Below are 24,126 nucleotides of genomic sequence, written 5' to 3'. Positions count from 1 at the left end.
AAAATTGGAAGTAACAGCAGCGAGTGTATTTTAAATATTTTATATTTTATATTGAATATTATATATTTAGTTTGTGTGAATGGTTATATACATCTGTGGGACCAGGAATGTGACATATGGTTGCAATTTCAAGTGATAGGTTATTCATTCAGTTAATATTATATTTGGGGACTGAAGTTATTAACATTTATTACATGACACTTATAAACAAACTGGACTGCCAGGAATTACATGAGACAATAAACTTGGAAATGAACATGTCCAGTGTTGTAACCAGAAAAGTGCAAGATTATAACTGCAACAGTGCAGTATTGTAACTGCAATAGTGCAGGATTGTAACTGCAACAGTGCAGGATTGTAACTGCAACAGTGCAGGATTGTAACTGCAATAGTGCAGGATTGTAACCGCAATAGTGCAGGATTATAACTAAAACAGTGCAGGATTGTAACTACAACAGTGCAGGATTGTAACTACAACAGTGCAGGATTGTAACTAGAACAGTGCAGGATTATAACTAAAACAGTGCAGGATTGTAACTGCAACAGTGCAGGATTGTAACTGCAATAGTGCAGGATTGTAACCGCAATAGTGCAGGATTATAACTAAAACAGTGCAGGATTGTAACTACAACAGTGCAGGATTGTAACTGCAACAGTGCAGGATTGTAACTGCAACAGTGCAGGATTGTAACTACAACAGTGCAGGATTGTAACTGCAACAGTGCAGGATTATAACTAAAACAGTGCAGGATTGTAACTGCAACAGTGCAGGATTGTAACTACAACAGTGCAGGATTGTAACTGCAATAGTGCAGGATTGTAACTAAAACAGTGCAGAATTGTAACTACAACAGTGCAGGATTGTAACTGCAACAGTGCAGGATTGTAACTGCAACAGTGCAGGATTGTAACTACAACAGTGCAGGATTGTAACTGCAACAGTGCAGGATTATAACTAAAACAGTGCAGGATTGTAACTGCAACAGTGCAGGATTGTAACTACAACAGTGCAGGATTGTAACTGCAATAGTGCAGGATTGTAACTAAAACAGTGCAGAATTGTAACTGCAACAGTGCAGGATTGTAACTACAACAGTGCAGGATTGTAACTGCAACAGTGCAGGATTGTAACCGCAATAGTGCAGGATTGTAACCGCAATAGTGCAGGATTATAACTAAAACAGTGCAGGATTGTAACTACAACAGTGCAGGATTGTAACAACAACAGTGCAGGATTGTAACTAAAACAGTGCAGGATTGTAACTACAACAGTGCAGGATTGTAACTACAACAGTGCAGGATTGTAACTACAACAGTGCAGGATTGTAACCGCAATAGTGCAGGATTGTAACCGCAATAGTGCAGGATTGTAACCGCAATAGTGCAGGATTGTAACTGCAATAGTGCAGGATTGTAACCGCAATAGTGCAGGATTGTAACCGCAATAGTGCAGGATTGTAACCGCAATAGTGCAGGATTATAACTAAAACAGTGCAGGATTGTAACTGCAATAGTGCAGGATTGTAACTGCAATAGTGCAGGATTGTAACTACAACAGTGCAGGATTGTAACTGCAATAGTGCAGGATTGTAACTACAACAGTGCAGGATTGTAACTACAACAGTGCAGGATTGTAACCGCAATAGTGCAGGATTATAACTAAAACAGTGCAGGATTGTAACTGCAACAGTGCAGGATTGTAACTAAAACAGGGCAGGATTGTGACTACAACAGTGATGGATTGTAAATGCAAACAGTGCAGAATTGTAACTACAACAGTGCAGGATTGTAACTACAACAGTGCAGGATTGTAACTACAACAGTGCAGGATTGTAACTGCAACAGTGCAGGATTGTAACTGCAACAGTGCAGGATTGTAACTAAAACAGTGCAGGATTGTAACTGCAATAGTGCAGGATTGTAACCGCAATAGTGCAGGATTATAACTAAAACAGTGCAGGATTGTAACTGCAACAGTGCAGGATTGTAACTACAACATTAGATTGATTTGTGTCTGAAATAATAGATGTGGGTTCAAGATGCAAGCAGACAGCCTCGATAAACTCAACGCAACTCAACTCAAGTGTTTTCTCAAAGTAACAGAAAACATATACTTATGATCAGGTGACAGAGAATAATGTACCTGAATGGTTGGCTACACAGCTGAGACCTAGGTGGACAGAGAGTAATGTACCTGAATGGTTGGCTATACAGCTGAGAGCTAGGTGGACAGAGAATAGTGTGCCTGAATGGTTGGCTACATAGCTGAGAGCTAGGTGGACAGAGAATAATGTACCTGAATGGTTGGCTACACAGCTGGGAGCTAGGTGGACAGAGAATAATGTACCTGAATGGTTGGCTACACAGCTGAAAGCTAGGTGGACAGAGAATAATGTACCTGAATGGTTGGCTACACAGCTGAGAGCTAGGTGGACAGAGAATAATGTACCTGAGTGGTTGGCTACACAGCTGAAAGCTAGGTGGACAGAGAATAATGTACCTGAGTGGTTGGCTACACAGCTGAGAGCTAGGTGGACAGAGAATAATGTACCTGAGTGGTTGGCTACACAGCTGAAAGCTAGGTGGACAGAGAATAATGTACCTGAATGGTTGGCTACACAGCTGAGAGCTAGGTGGACAGAGAATAATGTACCTGAATGGTTGGCTACACAGCTGAGAGCTAGGTGGACAGAGAATAATGTACCTGAATGGTTGGCTACACAGCTGAGAGCTAGGTGGACAGAGAATAATGTACCTGAATGGTTGGCTACACAGCTGAGAGCTAGGTGGACAGAGAATAATGTACCTGAATGGTTGGCTACATAGCTGAGAGCTAGGTGGACAGAGAATAATGTACCTGAATGGTTGGCTACACAGCAAGACAGCGGGCAGCATGTAGAAGTGTCTGGCAGGAGTGTGCCATGGCAGGAGTGTGCCAGGTCATGGTGGTGGGTAGCATTTGAGTGTAAACATCATGGGTGGGGCTTTGGTTAACTGTTTGCTTGATATGTGGCTTTGCTATCTCATTCAAATCCAATCTTTTACTCAGATATAATACCTAGCTGTGTGAAGATATCAGGTTGGTTGCATCCGTGAAAGTTTCAAATCAGTCAATCAGCATCTAAAAGGCTTCTAAATTTTGAGAACAAATGAGCAAAACATTCAGACAAGCATATCTTATTTTTGTGTCTTGAAAATGAACATAATGGAAGACATCTGAAAGTGAAGAAATAATTCTTTGTGTTCTGTGGTGATTTTCTTAGGCAGAGACAAAAACTTCCAAAGCAATTGTGCAAAAGAAATAAAGCCAATTTTTTTTTTAGAAAGCTGACATCTAATTGGCTCAAGAACCCAAGCATCCTTCCTTTTTTATTGGACAGTCATTTTTAGCTCAGGATTCACCAGAAGCGACCTTTCATGGTGTCCACAGATCTTGACACAGTCAGGTATCATACCGGGTAAAAGATCTGGTTTTAAAGAGATTCTATTGCAGTGTTGTATTTTACTGTGACAGTCAGATCGCCATGGAAACACGGTAAAAAGATGGCCATGAAAGATTGAGTTGGAGAGAATGTGTATGTGTATGAAATTAATTATTCTTTATTGCATTCAGTACTGCTTTCTGTGAATAAGGAAGGAGGGGATAATATTAAATTAATAACAGCATTGAGCTTATTATTCTATTACATTGTTGTGGAAAATGCCTTCCTTTGGCTTCGGCTGAAGTCTGTTGTAGAACAAACAGTAGAGAACAAACTGTCAAGTTGTCAATGTTACTGTAAATTTTGTTATAAAAGGTTACCGGTACTAGACATGATTATTACCGATTATGGAATTTATTATTTTTGTTTAGGAAATGCTTAAAAAGTGACAAGCAGAGATATAAAACAAGTTTATAAATATTTCTGGCCTTGCTTACAGTTTTAAATTCATGCATGTTAATCAGCCTTTGCAATTATGAATTATGTAATTATTTAAAACTGTGTATACATCATAACTTGGTTAATACGAATCCTTTGCCATATTTAGTATTGTGTGTTTTTCCAGATAAGAAAAAGTGATTTCCAGATTAGACAAAACAATAATTTTAGAATTCTTATCAATCTAGCTTCCATGCAGATAAGCATGGTTTCTTTATTTAGTCTTTGCTGATGTATGTATAGAAAATTTCAGTCTTAGTCTTGTAGAATGAGAACGCTAGATGATATCGCAACGTGTATTTATCCAACGAGGGCGGGGTAAGGATGAGATTGGAGGGAGTCGCCAGATTCAAAGCCAAATGATAAAGGAAGAGACGTGTTTGTTTAAAGCAAGAAAGGTAGAGCTATTTCCAACCAGCCCGGAAGTGTTGTTTCTAGTCGCGGGGGAGGGATCCGACTTCAGCACTGATTGTGTCACATCGTTTTTACATCAGATTTTTTTCAAGCAAGGGAGGATCACCCCCCTTTTTATCAGCAGCGTTTTGGGGGTACGTGCACTGCAGTAGACATAACAATACCTCACACAGGGGATAGTAAACCATCTGTGTTCAAAAAGAATGTTTTATAATAAAACAGATAGAATTCATGACATAAGTATTAATCTCTTAGCATTTACTTGGGATGTTTGTGGGAGGTGCACATCTTGTAGCCATGTGCGAGGAACCAGCCTCTCCAAATTGTGCAGATTTTGAGAAGTGCTGTGGAACTATTATCCCCAACTATTACTCAATCTGGAGGCCATACCCTTCATCTGTACTTGTATACATCTCTTAGAGAATGTTGAATTAACCTTTAACAAATATCCCTTTAAACATTGATGCAGTTATTTTGGGGAAATTTCTTCAAGTTGATTTCTTTTTGGAAACTCTCAAAATTGTTTCTGTTTCAGGAATTCAAAGGTTGGTTTGGTTTGGTATGTTTGTGTAACGCTGCACTCAGCAATATTCCAGCTACATGACAACGGTTTGTAAAATAATCGAGTCTGGATCAGGTAATCCAGTGATTGACAACATGAGCATCAATCTACACCATTGGGATACGATGACATGCATCAACCTAGTCAGCGAGCTTGACTATCTGAGCCCGTTAGTCGCCTCTTACGACAAGCATAGTTATGTCTTACGGCAAGGTTGGGTTGCTGAAGACCAGTTCTAATGTGGATCTTCATGGGTCTCAAGTTATCAAGTAGAGGTTACTTAGTATCCAATTTTCTGAATGAATCGTAACCAAGTGGTCGTGTAATGAATGAATGCCAGCCTCACAAGCTCTGACTTACTTAGTGCCTGATCACAAGACCAAAGTACTGTTCATGTGTCATGTTTCTCGTGGGAGAAATAATTTTTATTTATTGGAATAGGCCTTCAGCAACCCATCCTTGCAGTAAAAGGCGATTAAGCTTATCGTAAGATGCGACTAACAGGATCAGTTTGTAAGGCTCACTGACTTGGTTGATGCATATCATGGTATCCCAATTGCGTGGATCGATGCTCATGATGTCAATCATTGTTTTCCCTATCCCACTGAAACAACAAACACAAGCCTCTAACACAGTGTTCCCTCTCCCACTGATACAACAAACACCAGTTGCATGGATCAATGCTCATGATGTCAGTCACTGGATTGACTGGTCAAGAATCGATTTTTTACAGACTGTCGTCATATAGCTGGAGTATTGCTGAGTGTGGCATTAAACAACAACCAAACAAACAAAAAACTTGGACATGGGAGAGCCAGTTTACCACTACATGGTCTCTTGGCCAGGGCACTTCATTGACAATATTAATGACACATGACAGCTGGAGATTTTCATATCTCCATTCACCGAAGAGTGTCATTTTATTTTACAATGGTCATGATTTCAATGCAGCCAGTGAAATATCATTTTGTAATGACCAGACATGAACTGTGAACAGGTCTAGGGGGTTAATGATTTGGTCCAGTGACAGGTTAATGATTGGGTCCAGTGACAGGTTGATGATTGGGTCCAGTCACAGGATCTGGTTACTTTAGTTACCATCATTCAACTGGTATCTGACAGGAGGACTGTGGTGGTTGCAGATATCATCACTGCTGTGATGTCATTCAATTAGCAGCATCTGCCTTTTGTCCTGAGCATTGTTAGTGACACTCATGGTTCATAGATTTGATAACACTGACACAATGCAAGGAACAGGCATTTATTAACCCTTGTGAACCTTCTTAATAATATTTATCAGCAGTTATTACTTCATTGAAAAAAAATGTGAAAGATAATTTTGGACAATTCTTTTTACAAATAGTTCCAAAATATTTCTGAATTAGTGAAGAAGGGTTTTTTGCAGCCTTATCTTATCAAGGAAGGCAAACAAAATGGTTTCAAAGTTTGGGAAAAAATTGCTAATTGAACCTTGTTTTACAAGTAAATACATTACATGTTGGGATACTCTTAAGGCTTTTCGTCAGGATGCTGTGCCCACTTAAAATATCACACAGAAAATATATTGTATCTATATAATAATTATGATAATTATTATAAAATCTAATCCTACCAGGTACCCATGAATATATCAGGAGAAACTTAATCCATAGTGCTAAGAAAATCACATAATATAATGTCCCCCACATCAACAGAGTGAAAAACACCACCCTACCAATTAACCTCTATCTCAGTCATTAAGCTACATTAAGCTTGCAAAACCTTTAGCTGTTACGGTATGTCAGTTATCTCCCCTTGTAATGGATTTATACCTAATTAAGAGGCTTAGCATTGTGGGAGGTATTTAGCTTATTGGTAATTATGAAGATTAATGAATTATCTTCTCTTTCCTGTATCATTAGTAGAATTATCCTTACTTGTACACCTACTTACCCTCAGAATATACATCAAAGAAGCATTCACCCACAGAATGAAGAAAAAATGTGTTACATCGGTATACATAGATCTGTTTTCATAAGTAAATGTTTTCCTAAGTATTTTCTTTGAAGCACAGTCTTTTTTTGTGAACAACATTGAGAGTGATTAGATAACAGAGGGGATAGTTGGTGTTATCACACAGGTAACATCTCACTGTGAATGATAACAGCGCTATCGCTGGAGTCTCAATGGTGTTTAAAGAGTGCTGGAATGCCTTGTTATTTCTGTGTAGACCTGCAGACTTCTGTGAGTGTTCTCCCTCTAGTTGCCTAGGTGGCGCTTTTCCAACTATGTCGTGGATGATGAAGTACACGTTGTCTCCAGTAGGCTCGTCTCACCTCTTAGACTGAGCGCTGCTGTTACGCCTATCGAAACAAGTTGTTGGCAAAAAATGCTCCCTTGAGATAAAAAAATCAACAGTTGGTAGTTATTTATTGAGTGTGAAATCTACTGCAAAACTTTCAAGCAGCGATAGAAAAAAAACCACCTGTGGACAAAGGCTGTTATTTTTTGTTATTTTTTTCCTTATCTTCTGTTGTACATAGCTTTAACAAAATGAAATTAAAGGTGTTAAATTAGCTTTTGGTTAGAGGTGCTGGAACTATATGCATGATGGGATTGAGGATGTAGATCACTGCCTTCCAAACCTTATCGTCTAAGAAACTAATCATTGCGTGTATATACCCTCTAGTATCCTCCAATGACAATCAGGTGGAACAGTTCAAAAATTTCCTTTAGCTTTGTTAAAGAAGTGATCAGACACAAGTTAGAAGAGAATTTCTTTGTGAATATTGAAACAACCTCAATGTCGACGACTTTTGAATGTTACATAATGAAATAAGTTCATACAGGCATGATATTTTGCAAGAAGGTTATGAAGAAAAAATAACTTGATATTGAGCAAGCAAATGATTCAGTGAGTATAGGGTTAACAGTGTGATAATATACTGGTAATGTTAGGTATGGTTGCCATGCATATGTTTGTGGCACTACATTGTTGTGTATTGTGCTGTACATGCACCCTTTTTGCATGGGAATAATCTGAAATGAATCGACCATTTATGATTTCTCAGTAGCGTTTTCTGGACACTACATCATTCACCTGATGAAGGAGTAAGCATATACTCCAAAGTTGACATCCATATATTCTCTTCCTTACATGATCATTGTCCATATTTGTTTTGCAGAGTTATGATTTTATTGTTGTCCACCTGTTTTGAACAACGGGAGGGACATAGTGATCAGTGTGTCCGTCTGTCCGCCGTCCTTTTCCGGAGCAGAACTCCTAAACCATTGAATAATTCTTGTTAAAACTTGTGATAAAGATCTGTCCAGTGGTAAACTGGTGCCTTCTGATGATTTTGGATATTTATTTTATATATTTTTTGTCATGCCATCTGTCATCTGTTTTCTGTTTCCGGAGCAGAACTCCTAAACCGTTGAATATTTCTTGTTGACACCAGCTATACAGATTAGTCTAGTGGTGAACTGGTGCCTTTTGATGATTTGGGATGTTGAGTGAGTGAGTGAGTGAGTATGGTTTTACGCCGCTTTTAGCAATATTCCAGCAATATCACGGCGGGGGACACCAGAAATGGGCTTCACACATTGTACCTATGTCTGGAAGCGGACCCGGGTCTTTGGCGTGAGGGCGAACGTTTTAACCACTAGGCTACCCGACCGCCTCTTTGGGATGTTGAAACATAGTGAACAGCATCATGTTTTTTCTTCACTGAACTGAACGTATTCAATGGCAATGAATCAATAGAGGGTATAAGTAGCCAAACTCCATTTCCGAGTTGCACAAGAACGGGGGTATATGTCATCTCCTGATGACTCTTGTTCTCATATCCATGATCATGTGTTTCCACAGAGTGGTACATGTTAAACAGTGATAACTGAAATAATGTTCAAAGCAGTATTAAATTCCCCTCATTCAACCATCCAACTCCCTCTCCCCCAACACACACACATATACATACCTCACTCTCTCCAACACACTCACTCTCCCCAACACACTCACTCACTCAAACACACTCACTCACTCCAGAACACTCACTGGTTTGTGTACATGTTTGACCTGTTTTGATGCTGGTGTTTGACTCCCATCATAATGGTCATGATCACTTTCCATCGATCATGGCCACCAGTTATTTTGATTTTCAGATTCTGCAGATCACGTCATCCTTGTGCACACATTCTGATACATCATGTTTCCAACTTAGCCTCATTTGGATGTCTTTGAATGTCACTTCATCATTCTCATTAGTTTCCAATCTTCTCTTCTGTTTCCAATATGGCTGCCAACTGAGCCCCATTCTGATGTTACAGAGTTTGATGAGTGTCTGGAGGGCACCCACCACTGTCACCCACAAGCTCGGTGCACGAAGATGAAGGGTACCTACCGATGTGACTGCCTCGACGGATATGTTGGGGATGGATTCACTAAATGTGAACGTGAGTACCATGATTTCTTTCCATCTTATCATCTCAGAATATATGTACACTGTATTTGGAGCAGGAAACGACATGAAAATTGACATGCTGGTAGTGTAATTCACATTTAAGGGACTGAAGAGTTGGGAATTTCGTGCATCTCTGTCTGAGATGCGATATTTATTGTGTCACAATGCTTCGAAATGCAACATTAGCTAGTTTTGACAACCTAATATCTATGTGTGTGGTTCAGAATGAAACCTCGCTGGTACATTTGCTTCATATTCATTAAAGTTGTGTTCACTCGCTTACAAAATGTCTGTGCTTCAAAACTTGTAATGCCTCTGTTAATGTCTATTAACGTTGTCTGTTAAAGAAATAGCTAATTGTTTTGGAGTAATTACAATGACATACTTTGTTCAAAGGCAGTTAATGGTGATTCCTTAATTCAAGGAAACATTGGATGTGACAGTCCTATTTTACTCATTATTTTTACTAACAACAAATAGTTCATTTATTAGTGAGTGAGTATGGTTTAAAGCCGCTTATAGAAACATTCCAGCAATATCACAGCGGGGGACACCAGAAATTGGCTTCACACATTGTACCCATGTCGGCAATCGAACCTGTGTCTTTTGCGTGGCGAACAAACTCTTTAACCAATAAGATGGTAGATTGGACATCTGAAACCCGACCAGATGGGTTGAAACTCAGGAAATTTCTAAGAGTTGTTTTTTCCTGAAGAATCTTCATTCCATAATTGTGTTCCTGAAACAGTTCTGCTCGTTATTTTGAAAGCTTTTACAGGTGTTTGAAATACTCTTTGACAACTCGTCTGAATATAAGGCAACAAAAATTGGTTAAATCTTTGACGGTTTGACTGTGAAAAAGTGTGACTAATGCAGACTATTAGGCCAGTAGTCCACCTCCTTGCTGTACCCCAGTGTCAGCACATCACCTGATTTAATAGGAGGCATTTCTTATCAGTTAATTTACAGTTATGTAATGATTTTTAGGATCTAGCTGTCCGCCTCCATGGATTTGTGAATAGATTGTTTGCCCTGAGAGTGAAAGGATGTTGGTCATACCCAAAAACAATTTTTAAGTCAGTGGCAGACGGCAGATGGCATTAGTCCGGACTAGTACAATCAGCCACACACACAGATGCATGTACGTCCCTACAGAAGTGCAATAATGTTGAACACAAAATTAAATTCCATTTCACCTCACTTTACCTCTTAGGATTTAGCAACAACTGATTGACAGTGTACTTGGCATCAGTAGGTTGAAATCAGACAGTGGGTTAACATCTGACTTGACAACAAAACATGTGTTGGTATAATTAAGACTTAACAGCAGTGGGTTGACATCTGACTTGACAACAAAACATGTGTTGGTATAATTAAGACTTAACAGCAGTGGGTTGACATCTGACTTGACAACAAAACATGTGTTGGTATAATTAAGACTTAACAGCAGTGGGTTGACATCTGACTTGACAACAAAACATGTGTTGGTATAATTAAGACTTAACATCAGTGGGTTGACATCTGACTTGACAACAAAACATGTGTTGGTTTAATTAAGACTTAACATCAGTGGGTTGACATCTGACTTGACAACAACGTATGTGATGGTATAATTAAGACTTAACAGCAGTAGGTTGACATCTGACTTGACAACAAAGTATGTGTTGGTATAATTAAGACTTAACAGCAGTGGGTTGACATCTGACTTGACAACAAAGTATGTGTTGGTATAATTTAGACTTAACAGCAGTGGGTTGACATCTGACTTGACAACAACGTATGTGTTGGTACAATTAAGACTTAACAGCAGTGGGTTGACATCTGACTTGACAACAACGTATGTGTTGGTATAATTAAGACTTAACAGCAATGGGTTGACATCTGACTTGACAACAAAGCAACCTGTGAAGACCAAGGGTAGAATAGGTCTTCAGCAACCCATGCTTGGCGTAAAAGGCTACAGTGGTTGTCGTAAGAAGCGACTGACTAACAGGATGATGCTGACTTGGTTGATGCATGTCATCTATCCCAGTTGCTTGGATTGATGCTTCTGATGCCAATCACTGGATTGTCTGGTCCAGACTCGGTTATTTACAGACGGCCGTCATATAGCTGGAATATTGCTGAGTGCAGTGTGAAACAGCAAACAAATAAACAAACAAAAGAAAACAAAGCATGTGTTGGTATCAATAAGACTTAGCTGCAGTGGGCTAGCATCTGACTTGACAACATTATGTTGACATTTGTACAAGCATCATTTGATTAAAACAAAGATTGTTCATGTTACAACTGCATATTGTACTCATTTGACATTAAAAAAACCCACATCTTGTTCCACACTTATTATTATCTACAGACACAAATATTGTTTCACCCCTGACTAAAATCTGTGAGTAGGGAGCTTGAAAAATGTTTTGCAAAATAAGCACTTGTACTTATTCCAGAGAAAACTATCCACAACTACATTCAAGATTTATTGTGTTACGTTTGTCTAAATAAACATAATGTCTCCCCTACATTTTGTTGGAATTCCTCATAATACAACATCATAAGTACATTTCTGTGACTGATTACTGGCAGAGCGGTGTAGGAATACACTGGTCATATTTACCTTTGCTGCAAATAGATCCACCATTGCTGCCAGCTTAATAAGTACTCTTTGCTTTTTGAAGATGAAAAGATTTTTGAAAGAGGATTCTGTGTTTATAGAGGCCTCCTTCATTCTGACATCTATTTTTAACCATCATTAAAAAACTCAGCTTCTTTTTATTATGCAATATTATTTCTGAACAAGGCCGTTCTGTGTTTGACATTTTTTTGTAAGTGATAAAAATTTGAGTTTTCTTCTTTACTTGTTAGTTTAATATTTGTTGGTTTTTTTGTTTAACAGTTAATATCTGTTTGGCTGTAATGAAGAATTACTTGTTATCGCATATATGGGATGTTGGATAAAGTACTTCCTGTGTTATTATTTTCATATCCAGAATGAAAAGAGTTCCATATCCATGTTTGTATTGCTAGAATATCCCATTGGACTTTTCAGGGTCTGGAAATACGATGTTGATTTTTATGGGAAAATGAGCATCATCTGCAGGCAAATATTTGTACTGCTTCGGAGTCATGCCTTAAAAATAAATTGTGCACATTGTGGCAAATGTGGGATTTTCATGCGTTTGTGCAAATATTGTTTTAAGTTACAAACATGCAATTTCCATCTAATATTGATTGATTCCATAGATTGGAATTTGACATGAGCCCTTCAAAACGATAACAGCTAATTTCTATCAGGAAAATCAATAGAGAAATATCCAAGAATTAGCCGTAGATGACAGAGTTTAAGGGGTTAATGAGTTAAGGAAATAGAGTCGTTAGTGGCTTGATTTAGCATGGTGTGACATGTATGGAAGAATTCAGATGCTTTAGAGTGTGATCTGGATAATGATGAACAGGTACTAAGAGCTGAAATATTGCTTTCATTTACTCAATATAGCAGGAATAATGCTGAATGCACTGATCAACAACATTCATTTACTCAATATAGCTGGAATAATGCTGAGTGCACTGATGAACAACATTCATTTATTCAGTATAGCAGGAATAATGCTGAATGCACTGATGAACAACATTCATTTATTCAATATAGCAGGAATAATGCTGAATGCACTGATGAACAACATTCATTTATTCAATGTAGCAGGAATTATGCTGAGTCCACTGATGAACAACGTTAATTTATTCAATGTAGCAGGAATAATGCTGAATGCACCATTAAACAACATTCATTTACTAAATATAGCAGGAATAATGCTGGGTGCACCATTAAACAACATTCATTTACTCAGTATAGCAGGAATAATACTGAGTGCACCATTAAACAACATTCATTTATTCAATATAGCTGGAATAATGCTGAGTGCACCATTAAACAACATTCATTTACTCAATATAGCAGGAATAATGCTGAGTGCACCATTAAACAACATTCATTTACTCAATATAGCAGGAGTAATGCTGAGTGCACCATAAAACAACATTTATTTACTCAATATAGCAGGAATAATGCTGAGTGCACCATTAAACAACATTCATTTACTCAGTATAGCAGGAATAATGCTGAATGCACCATTAAACAACATTCATTTACTAAATATAGCAGGAATAATGCTGGGTGCACCATTAAACAACATTCATTTACTCAGTATAGCAGGAATAATACTGAGTGCACCATTAAACAACATTCATTTTCCAATATAGCTGAAATAATGCTGAATGCAACAAAAACAACATTCATTTATTCAATATAGCAGGAATAATGCTGAGTGCACCATAAAACAACATTCATTTACTCAATACAGCAGGAGTAATGCTGAGTGCACCATTAAACAACATTCATTTTCCAGTATAGCTGAAATAATGCTGAATGCACCATTAAACAACATTCATTTTCTCAATATAGCAGGAATAATGCTGAGTGCACCATAAAACAACATTCATTTTCTCAATATAGCAGGAATAATGCTGAGTGCACCATTAAACAACATTCATTTTCCAGTATAGCTGAAATAATGCTGAATGCACCATTAAACAACATTCATTTTCTCAATATAGCAGGAATAATGCTGAGTGCACCATAAAACAACATTCATTTTCTCAATATAGCAGGAATAATGCTGAATGCACTGATGAACAACATTCATTTACTCAATATAGCAGGAGTAATGCTGAATGCACCATAAAACAACATTCATTTTCTCAATATAGCAGGAATAATGCTGAATGCACTGATGAACAACATTCATTTACTCAATATAGCAGGAGTAATGCTGAATGCACCATTAAACAACATTCATTTTCTCAATATAGCAGGAATAATGCTGAATGCACTGATGAACAACATTCATTTACTCAATATAGCAGGAATAATGCTGAATGCACCATAAAACAACATTCATTTTCTCAATATAGCAGGAATAATGCTGAATGCACTGATGAACAACATTCATTTACTCAATATAGCAGGAGTAATGCTGAATGCACCATAAAACAACATTCATTTTCTCAATATAGCAGGAGTAATGCTGAATGCACCATAAAACAACATTCATTTACTCAATATAGCAGGAATAATGCTGAGTGCACCATAAAACAACATTCATTTTCTCAATATAGCAGGAGTAATGCTGAATGCACTGATGAACAACATTCATTTATTCAATATAGCAGGAATATTGCTGTCTCACTGGTATGTGACTTGGTTCGTCCACAAAATGGTGTAGTATAAATACCTGCTGTATAACAAACCAGAGAAATCTGCAAACTTATTAATTGTCAAGAAAAGTGAGGGTTTCTTGGTGCCCATATTCTGTTGAGTGATTTCTGGAGATCTTGAACGTACCTATTGCTGAAAAAGGATCCGGGTTAGAATTGGTCTTCAGCAAACCATGCTTGTCGGAAGAGGCGACTAACGGGATCGGTTGGTCAGGCTTGCTGACTTTGTGGATGCATGTCATCATATCCCAATTACGTAGATCGATGCTCATGATGTCAGTCACTGGATTTACAAACCGCTGTCATATAGCTGGAATATTGCTGAGTATGAGTGAACAACAAACAAACAAACAATGAATATCATGCCAGCTAGTCTTACTTAATCTTTTTATAATATAAGTGATATACAGTATTTAGTTGAGGAATTAATAAGATATGCAGTTGTTTTGTCTTTGTTAGTTCAAAACCAGGTTTAAAACTATGTTTGAGTAACACCTACTTTTGATTCTGAGATAAATATCCTCATTGATATTCAGGTCAGGATTGAGAATCCCTATGTTCCAAATGTTGTGGTGGAAGTTGGACTGATGGGAACAGGGGGACACAATGTCTGTCAAGTGTGGATAATACTGTGATAATACCATGATAATACGTTGATAATACCATCTTCCCGAGGCAAGAGAGTTAACTGACTTTAAAAGTCCAGTTTCCACCCTTGCCGAACTAGGCTGGAATTCCTGGGCTCGATCGTAGCGCCACCAGTGGCTGTTACCAGTTAAGTCCCTTCTATTCCTCTCCTATGGACCAATCAGATTCCACCTCTCGTATCACTTGCATTTGCTTCAAACATAACGGTGGTGTCAACTCAAGACGATCTGATCGATAATCAAGATCTATATTGTGATAAAACGAGTCTTACATCGCGAAGTGCATCAAATCACGCGAGCACCTTGAATAAAAACATGAAAAGATTTAGAAAATATCTGTTGACAACGAGTTAGCGGTGCACATGCTTTGCAAATCCTGCAGTTGACCGAAATCAGCATGACACTTTACGAACCGGATTTCGATTTCGGTGCGCGATTTTGATTGGACTATGCATAGACTCGTTAGTCCAGCCAAAATGTAACTAAATAATACCAGCCTAGTTCGGCAAGGGTGAAAACTGGACTTTCATAGTCTGTTAACTCACTTGCCTCGGGAAGATGTGATAATACTGGCATGACTAAACCTTTTTGATCATTGCTTGGCCAGTAGTTTGTCTGTCTTTAGGTGAAGGCTAAGTTGATCTATATTCATCTCTCCAAAATTATGTCATTATCCACAAATACTTTTGTTGTTGTATTTTGCATGAAGAGTTTAGTTATGTTGCCACCAGTTGGGCAGGACATGCTTACCCTTTTTGCAAACACCTGGGCCCACTTGCACAAAGCGACCTTAGCGCTAAGATGATTGTAACAGTTGTCATAGCGACTGATTTACAACACCCATTGTCTGAAGAACATTTAATTGCAAAGGCTGATTACCCTGGAGCCATGACATCTATATGCCTTGAAACACTTAATTGCTGTTATTTATTAGATGCTAATCCTATTTGTTAATCCCCATTTTTGTGTACATCGACCGTCTGCCATCCTGAACAGGATGTGCAAGTATGTCACTGATAATTTACTGTTTACATTTATACTTATTACTTACTAAATGTCAGGTGACCTTGGCTATATAAGCCTTGGTCCAGAAAGGAGAGAACGGGGAAGAAGAAAGGTCTTACCCTTAGCCTAGCTAGGGTTAGGCTGGGTGCTCCGGGGCACCTAGACAACAACCACTACCACTATGTGCTGACCAGGCACATAGTGTCTTTTGTATGTATATATCAACATGTATAAAGTAGAACTGTATATACCGCAAGCCATCGTCTCCAAGTTGTCACTTCCTACTGAGAACCATAGGTCGGCCCCTCCAAGTTGTCACTTCCTACAGGAACCATACGTCGGCCCCTTGCATATACGAGTGTGCAAATTGTTCATTAATCAATGTCGGACTGGCACGCGTTGATAATTTGGTGGAGAATCCGGGTATGACAGACTTCTTATTCTGTCCTTTCCTGTACCTCTTTGCAGCATGGCATATGGTTCGCAAAACTGTAGGAAGTGACAATCTCTTATTAAAAGGATATACTACCTTCCTGGAGGCCAATCACCAAGAACGAAGAAATGGCCTTTAACAAGATTGAAGAAAGAACAAGAACCTCTCCCAAACCTTCCCTGCTCGAATATCTTAGCAACACTGCTAAGACTTCCCCTTCAAGATGTCGTTCTTGCACATGACCTAAGAAAAGAAGTATACACGCCTATCCCACAGAGACCCGACCACAGCCATCTTCATGCAGACCCTGCATAAATACAGAAACTGCCTCACGGGCACCTACAAGATGGACACTGTGTACAAGATATCTCATTGGGACTTACTAATTTGTGTTTACTTACATGGACTCAATCAAGGATATATATTGTGTGACTGTTGAATATTGCAACCAGGTATGTTTAATCAAAGCCAGTATATTAATGCCAAAATGTGTCTTTCAAAAATTCAGTTTTATATATGTGCAATATACTCCAAATTACATCTTTAGTCAAGCTAGATCTTTGAAGTTATTGTGTAGGGAATCTTTGAAATGTCTCAAGGCCACGCCAGACATATAGATACAGCTAGGGCCCAGACAAACCTGAGCTGTAGGGTTATCCAGTCACACCTTAACGCTCGACTCGTAATTTCAAAAATCTAAACGACAAAATTTGTCATTTGTTACAAGTAATTAATGTGCACAGTTTGGTACAAAATTGAATGTATTGTCTAGGACTTTGAATTCAGATTAGGGATATTCTTGGGTGAGCCACCCCCACACAAATGTTTATTGTATGTCAGTATTAAGTAATTAACAGCACAGCAGTATTCAGCATTTCAGAGTTTTGATGTCGGAATTAAGGATTTTTTTTCTTGGGCATCACACCCAAAGGCACGGGAAGAGCACCCATTGTACTTAAAAGGGCAATAGTACCCACACGTACCGTTTGAGTCACGCGGTAAAGCTAGACTCCTGGTTTCCAATTTCTTGATGCGGAATATTTGCTGAGATGTTTAATTTGTACTTTTTATAACATTACTCATTATCATTATGCGGTACTGAGTCACTCCTGAATTCCAAGAACCTTCTGTGATATATTTATTGAATCTGTGCAAAGCGGTAATTAACTTGTAGTGAAACTGCACATTACAAAGATCACTTGGTTAGTTTTCAAACTGGCTCTAAATCGAACTGGCTAGATGATCACTTTCATACCGTCATTGCATAGATATATTTGTTGCATAAGGATTTCATGTAACTGATTTTGTTCCCATTTGCATGGTTGTTTTCGTTGGTGAAAAAGTTCACACATATCAATTTGGACTCATGTAAGCTTGGGGTCCAAGCTTCACGTAACAGAGGGAAGTTGTCATAGCGACTGATTTACAACACCCATTGTCTGAAGAACATTTAATTGCAAAGGCTGATTACCCTAGAGCCATGACATCTATATGCCTTGAAACACTTAATTGCTGTTATTTATTAGATGCTAATCCTATTTGTTAATCCCCATTTTTGTGTACATCGACCGTCTGCCATCCTGAACAGGATGTGCAAGTATGTCACTGATAATTTACTGTTTACATTTATACTTATTACTTACTAAATGTCAGGTGACCTTGGCTATATAAGCCTTGGTCCAGAAAGGAGAGAACGGGGAAGAAGAAAGGTCTTACCCTTAGCCTAGCTAGGGTTAGGCTGGGTGCTCCGGGGCACCTAGACAACAACCACTACCACTATGTGCTGACCAGGCACATAGTGTCTTTTGTATGTATATATCAACATGTATAAAGTAGAACTGTATATACCGCAAGCCATCGTCTCCAAGTTGTCACTTCCTACTGAGAACCATAGGTCGGCCCCTCCAAGTTGTCACTTCCTACAGGAACCATACGTCGGCCCCTTGCATATACGAGTGTGCAAATTGTTCATTAATCTATGTCGGACTGGCACGCGTTGATACTCCCATGCTTTAACATAGGCTTACAATAGTTGTAGCACTAAGATCACTTTGTGCAAGTGGTCCCTGGTGTCATTCATTTTCAGTGATCCATTCATATAATATTGACCTCTATTTTGCCTTTCACACCCAATTGAATCTATTTTGGTGGATAATAAAGACTCTGTTTAAGTGACGTAAATTCATTGAATTAATGACCTCCTCCGTGGTCTAGTTGGAGAGCGTCCTCCCAGAGAGCGGAAGGTCCGGAGTTCGATCCCCGGCCACGTCATACCAAAATATGTTAAAAGATGGTACTTGTTGTTACCCTGTCTGGCGCTCGGCATTAAGGGGCTAAAACAAGGTCTGGTCGGCTCGGAGTCAGTATACTGTGTCTGAGTGGGGTATTCATGTTAAACTGCGGCATGGTATCTCAGTGAGCTAGCACTATAAATCGGCATTAGTCCAGGGTAGTACAAGCAGCCACACACGCACGCACGCACGTACGCACGCACACACACTTGCATGCACGTCGCTTTATAAGTGCAATAATCTTGGACGCAACGTTAAACCCCATTTCACCTCACCTCATTGAATTAATGCAAACATCTGTCATTATTTCAATATATAAAAAGCAATACTCTAATTAGTGTGGTATAACATTGAAACTTCATGAATTGGTTGAGTATATGTCTCTAAGACCAAGTCTGAATCATGTCCAGTGGCAGGGTGAGTGAGTGAGTGAGTCAATATTGTTTATGCACTATCAGCAACTCGTCTGCTGTGCAGCGAGACCCCCAGACATAGGGTCATACTGTCTGGTCAAGGGAAATGACACCAGGTCACTGTATACTGGAGGATATTGAATTATAACCAGGGTTTATTTACACTGTAATGCTGTTTCCTCATGATGTTATACAAACACAGAGGGATGTCTAGTCCGTCTGGTCACTTGGGAAGACTCTGGGTCATGCTGGTGTGGACGTCTTCAGTACTGGAGAACATTTGCTTGTTACAGAGATTTAATTAAAGGATGATGGCAGGTACTTGATATCATTAAGGTTGATTATCATAAAGCCACCCTGTAATCAAAGGGGCTGCAACTTGCTGTGCACTGCAGCAGGGTTGCTTCCCTTAGTACACAGGATCTGCTGCACAAGGGTGCTCTCCTCCAAGCTTTAAAAACAGATGCACTTTAATCGAACTTGAATGCTGTTCAGCTGGCATTTGGCCAAACTCACTCACTAATTAAGAAGGCAAGTTCTGGAGTAAGTGTCAGCCTTTCAATGAGCAAATAAAGAAGGAGTCACTGCCCTGAAAGTTGTGAACATGAGTCAAAAGCCATTTCCATCTAAGAGCCGTGGTTGGATTCCAGAGCTGAACAATCCCGAGTGCCCAACAGTTGTTGTAAGATCTGAGATAGTTACAATGTGCAGCATTCAAAATTCAGCATGAAAAACTCAAGGGATCTTTGACGTAACTCTTGTGTTAAAAGTAAACAATTTAGTGGGTTGCTAGATTCAAATACTACTCAAGCTAACTCCATTTATTTCAAATGCTTATGTGTATAGTCATAGCATCAAGTCAGCACATGTTCCATCACATTTTGTTTTCATATATTTAATGACCTATCATTATTTTCATATGTCAGAAAGTGGCTATAATTAACATGCCAGATATTTATTCCTCCTATTAACAGCTTATTTCAAGAGAAAAATACAATCAGACATTGTGTTCTATACTATCTTACCTTTGGGTACCACACACAGACAGACTGACAGACAGTCTACAGAGATGAACATATGTTATATTTCCACTGACAAGATACAGCATTCTTCTCTGGTGTCTTTGAGGCCTGGACTAGATTAGGACAGATTGAACTAGATTGTACTAGATTAGATAATACTAGATGGTACTAGATTGTACTCTTGTCTGCTTTACTGGGCTGGGTTGACCAATAGGTATGATCCCCCTCTTGTGTCTAGACAGCCTCATTCCCCCTCATTCCCCCCTCCTTATCGCTGACGACCTGTCGCGATCTGATCCCCCTTCCCTTTGATGTGAAGCCCCTCACCTGAATCAGCCATCAGAGCAGCTGAGAGCTCACTTGCCACACACTCAGCTTAGCTTGCTCATTGTAACAGGTTTATGTGAGCGTAATACATCATTCAGAATGCTGCCCTGTCCGAGTCTATGGGGACCTGATGCTTGGGTGTATAATACATCATACAGAATGCTGCCCTGTCCGAGTCGATGGGGACCTGATGCTGGGGTGTATGATACATCATACAGAATGCTGCCCTGTCCGAGTCGATGGGGACCTGATGCTGGGGTGTATAATACATCATACAGAATGCTGCCCTGTCCGAGTCGATGGGGACCTGATGCTGGGGTGTATAATACATCATACAGAATGCTGCCATGTTACGGGGACTATCCCCCTGTCCGAGTCTATGGGGACCTGGTGCTGGGGTGTATAATACATCATACAGAATGCTGCCATGTTACGGGGACTATCCCCCTGTTCGAGTCTATGGGGACCTGGTGCTGGGGTGTATAATACATCATACAGAATGCTGCCATGTTACGGGGACTATCCCCCTGTCCGAGTCTATGGGGACCTGGTGCTGGGGTGTATAATACATCATACAGAATGCTGCCATGTTACGGGGACTATCCCCCTGTCCGAGTCTATGGGGACCTGGTGCTGGGGTGTATAATACATCATACAGAATGCTGCCCTGTCCGAGTCTATGGGGACCTGGTGCTGGGGTGTATAATACATCATACAGAATGCTGCCCTGTCCGAGTCTATGGTGACCTGGTGCTGGGGTGTATAATACATCATACAGAATGCTGCCCTGTCCGAGTCTATGGGTGACCTGATGCTTGGGTGTATAATACATCATACAGAATGCTGCCCTGTCCGAGTCGATGGGGACCTGATGCTGGGGTGTATAAAACATCATACAGAATGCTGCCATGTTACGGGGACTATCCCCCTGTCCGAGTCTATGGGGACCTGGTGCTGGGGTGTATAATACATCATACAGAATGCTGCCCTGTCCGAGTCTATGGGTGACCTGATGCTTGGGTGTATAATACATCATACAGAATGCTGCCCTGTCCGAGTCTATGGGTGACCTGGTGCTGGGGTGTATGATACATCATACAGAATGCTGCCCTGTCCGAGTCTATGGGTGACCTGATGCTTGGGTGTATAATACATCATACAGAATGCTGCCCTGTCCGAGTCGATGGGGACCTGATGCTGGGGTGTATAAAACATCATACAGAATGCTGCCATGTTACGGGGACTATCCCCCTGTCCGAGTCTATGGGGACCTGGTGCTGGGGTGTATAATACATCATACAGAATGCTGCCCTGTCCGAGTCTATGGGTGACCTGATGCTTGGGTGTATAATACATCATACAGAATGCTGCCCTGTCCGAGTCTATGGGTGACCTGGTGCTGGGGTGTATGATACATCATACAGAATGCTGCCCTGTCCGAGTCTATGGGGGACCTGGTGCTTGGGTGTATAATACATCAAACAGAATGCTGCCCTGTCCGAGTCTATGGGTGACCCGATGCTGGGGTGTATAATACATCATACAGAATGCTGCCATGTTACAGGGGCTATCTGGTATTTTGGAATAGGAATAATAACATACAAAGGATATTACACAGAAACAATTACATGTATTTGTTAAATATAATTGTTAATCACAACGAATTCACTGGGTGCACTGCCATCAAGATTGTGTTTCTCTGGTGTATATAATACCAAATGATGCCATGTACCCTTCCTTGGAGTATCTCACTGTCCAAAGCTATTGTGGTGAGAGGTCGGGGTTAGTCATGTTCCATGATAGGGGAATGTCTACAAGTCTAGCAAGCTATGAAATATAAAATCAGCATTCATTTTATCATTTTTTTTAACAGAAATTTGTTGTGTAGTAGATGGTTTCATAACTGTTCATGTGGGATGAGGTGCAGGGTCATATCACATAGACTGTTGCCATGGTGCTGGGAGTGTCTGTCTATCTGTGACTATAGGTTGTAGGGATGTATGATACTGGTGTATCACATAGAATGGCGCCATGTTGCTGGGAGAGTCTGTCTATCTGTGACTATAGGTTGTAGGGATGTATGATACTGGTGTATCACATAAAATGGTGCCATGTTGCTGGGAGTGTCTGTCTATCTGTGACTATAGGTTGTAGGGATGTATGATACTGGTGTATCACATAGAATGGTGCCATGTTGCTGGGAGTGTCTGTCTATCTGTGACTATAGGTTGTAGGGATGTATGATACTGGTGTATCACATAGAATGGTGCCATGTTGCTGGGAGTGTCTGTCTATCTGTGATTATAGGTTGTAGGGCTGTATGATACTGGTGTATCACATAGAATGGTGCCATGTTGCTGGGAGTGTCTGTCTATCTGTGACTATAGGTTGTAGGGATGTATGATACTGGTGTATCATATAGAATGGCGCCATGTTGCTGGGAGTGTCTGGCTATCAGTGACTATAGGTTGTAGGGATATATGATACTGGTGTATCACATAGAATGGTGCCATGTTGCTGGGAGTGTCTGTCTATCTGTGATTATAGGTTGTAGGGATGTATGATACTGGTGTATCACATAGAATGGTGCCATGTTGCTGGGAGTGTCTGTCTATCTGTGACTATAGGTTGTAGGAATGTATGATACTGGTGTATCACATAGAATGGTGCCATGTTGCTGTGAGTGTCTGTCTATCTGTGACTATAGGTTGTAGGGATGTATGATACTGGTGTATCTCATAGAATGGTGCCATGTTGCTGGGAGTGTCTGTCTATCTGTGACTATAGGTTGTAGGGATGTATGATACTGGTGTATCACATAGAATGGTGCCATGTTGCTGGGAGTGTCTGTCTATCTGTGATTATAGGTTGTAGGGATGTATGATACTGGTGTATCACATAGAATGGTGCCATGTTGCTGGGAGTGTCTGTCTATCTGTGACTATAGGTTGTAGGGATGTATGATACTGGTGTATCATATAGAATGGTGCCATGTTGCTGGGAGTGTCTGGCTATCAGTGACTATAGGTTGTAGGGATATATGATACTGGTGTATCACATAGAATGGTGCCATGTTGCTGGGAGTGTCTGGCTATCTGTGATTATAGGTTGTAGGGATGTATGATACTGGTGTATCACATAGAATGTTGCCATGTTGCTGGGAGTGTCTGTCTATCTGTGACTATAGGTTGTAGGGATGTATGATACTGGTGTATCATATAGAGTGGTGCCATAATGCTGGGAGTGTCTGTCTATCTGTGACTATAGGTTGTAGGGATGTATGATACTGGTGTATCACATAGAATGGTGCCATGTTGCTGGGAGAGTCTGTCTATCTGTGACTATAGGTTGTAGGGATGTATGATACTGGTGTATCACATAG

General features: G+C 39.8%; 1 protein-coding gene across 3 annotated transcripts in view; it reads left to right on the top strand.

Annotated features, from left to right (window-relative positions):
- Positions 1 to 24,126, top strand: part of LOC139441760 (protein kinase C-binding protein NELL2-like) — a 276,342-nt gene that overhangs the window by 222,935 nt on the left and 29,281 nt on the right. For all 3 annotated transcript variants that reach the window (XM_071222539.1, XM_071222540.1, XM_071222541.1), the window contains one exon: positions 9,205 to 9,330. In XM_071222539.1, coding sequence (XP_071078640.1) covers positions 9,205 to 9,330 — 126 coding nt within the window. The remainder of the gene's footprint in view (positions 1 to 9,204; positions 9,331 to 24,126) is intronic.

Source organism: Haliotis cracherodii, unplaced genomic scaffold, assembly GCF_022045235.1.
Source record: "Haliotis cracherodii isolate W230 unplaced genomic scaffold, xgHalCrac1.p SCAF_44, whole genome shotgun sequence".
In the NCBI taxonomy this organism is placed as follows: Eukaryota; Metazoa; Mollusca; class Gastropoda; order Lepetellida; family Haliotidae; genus Haliotis; species Haliotis cracherodii.
This window is presented reverse-complemented; position numbering and strand designations above follow the sequence as displayed.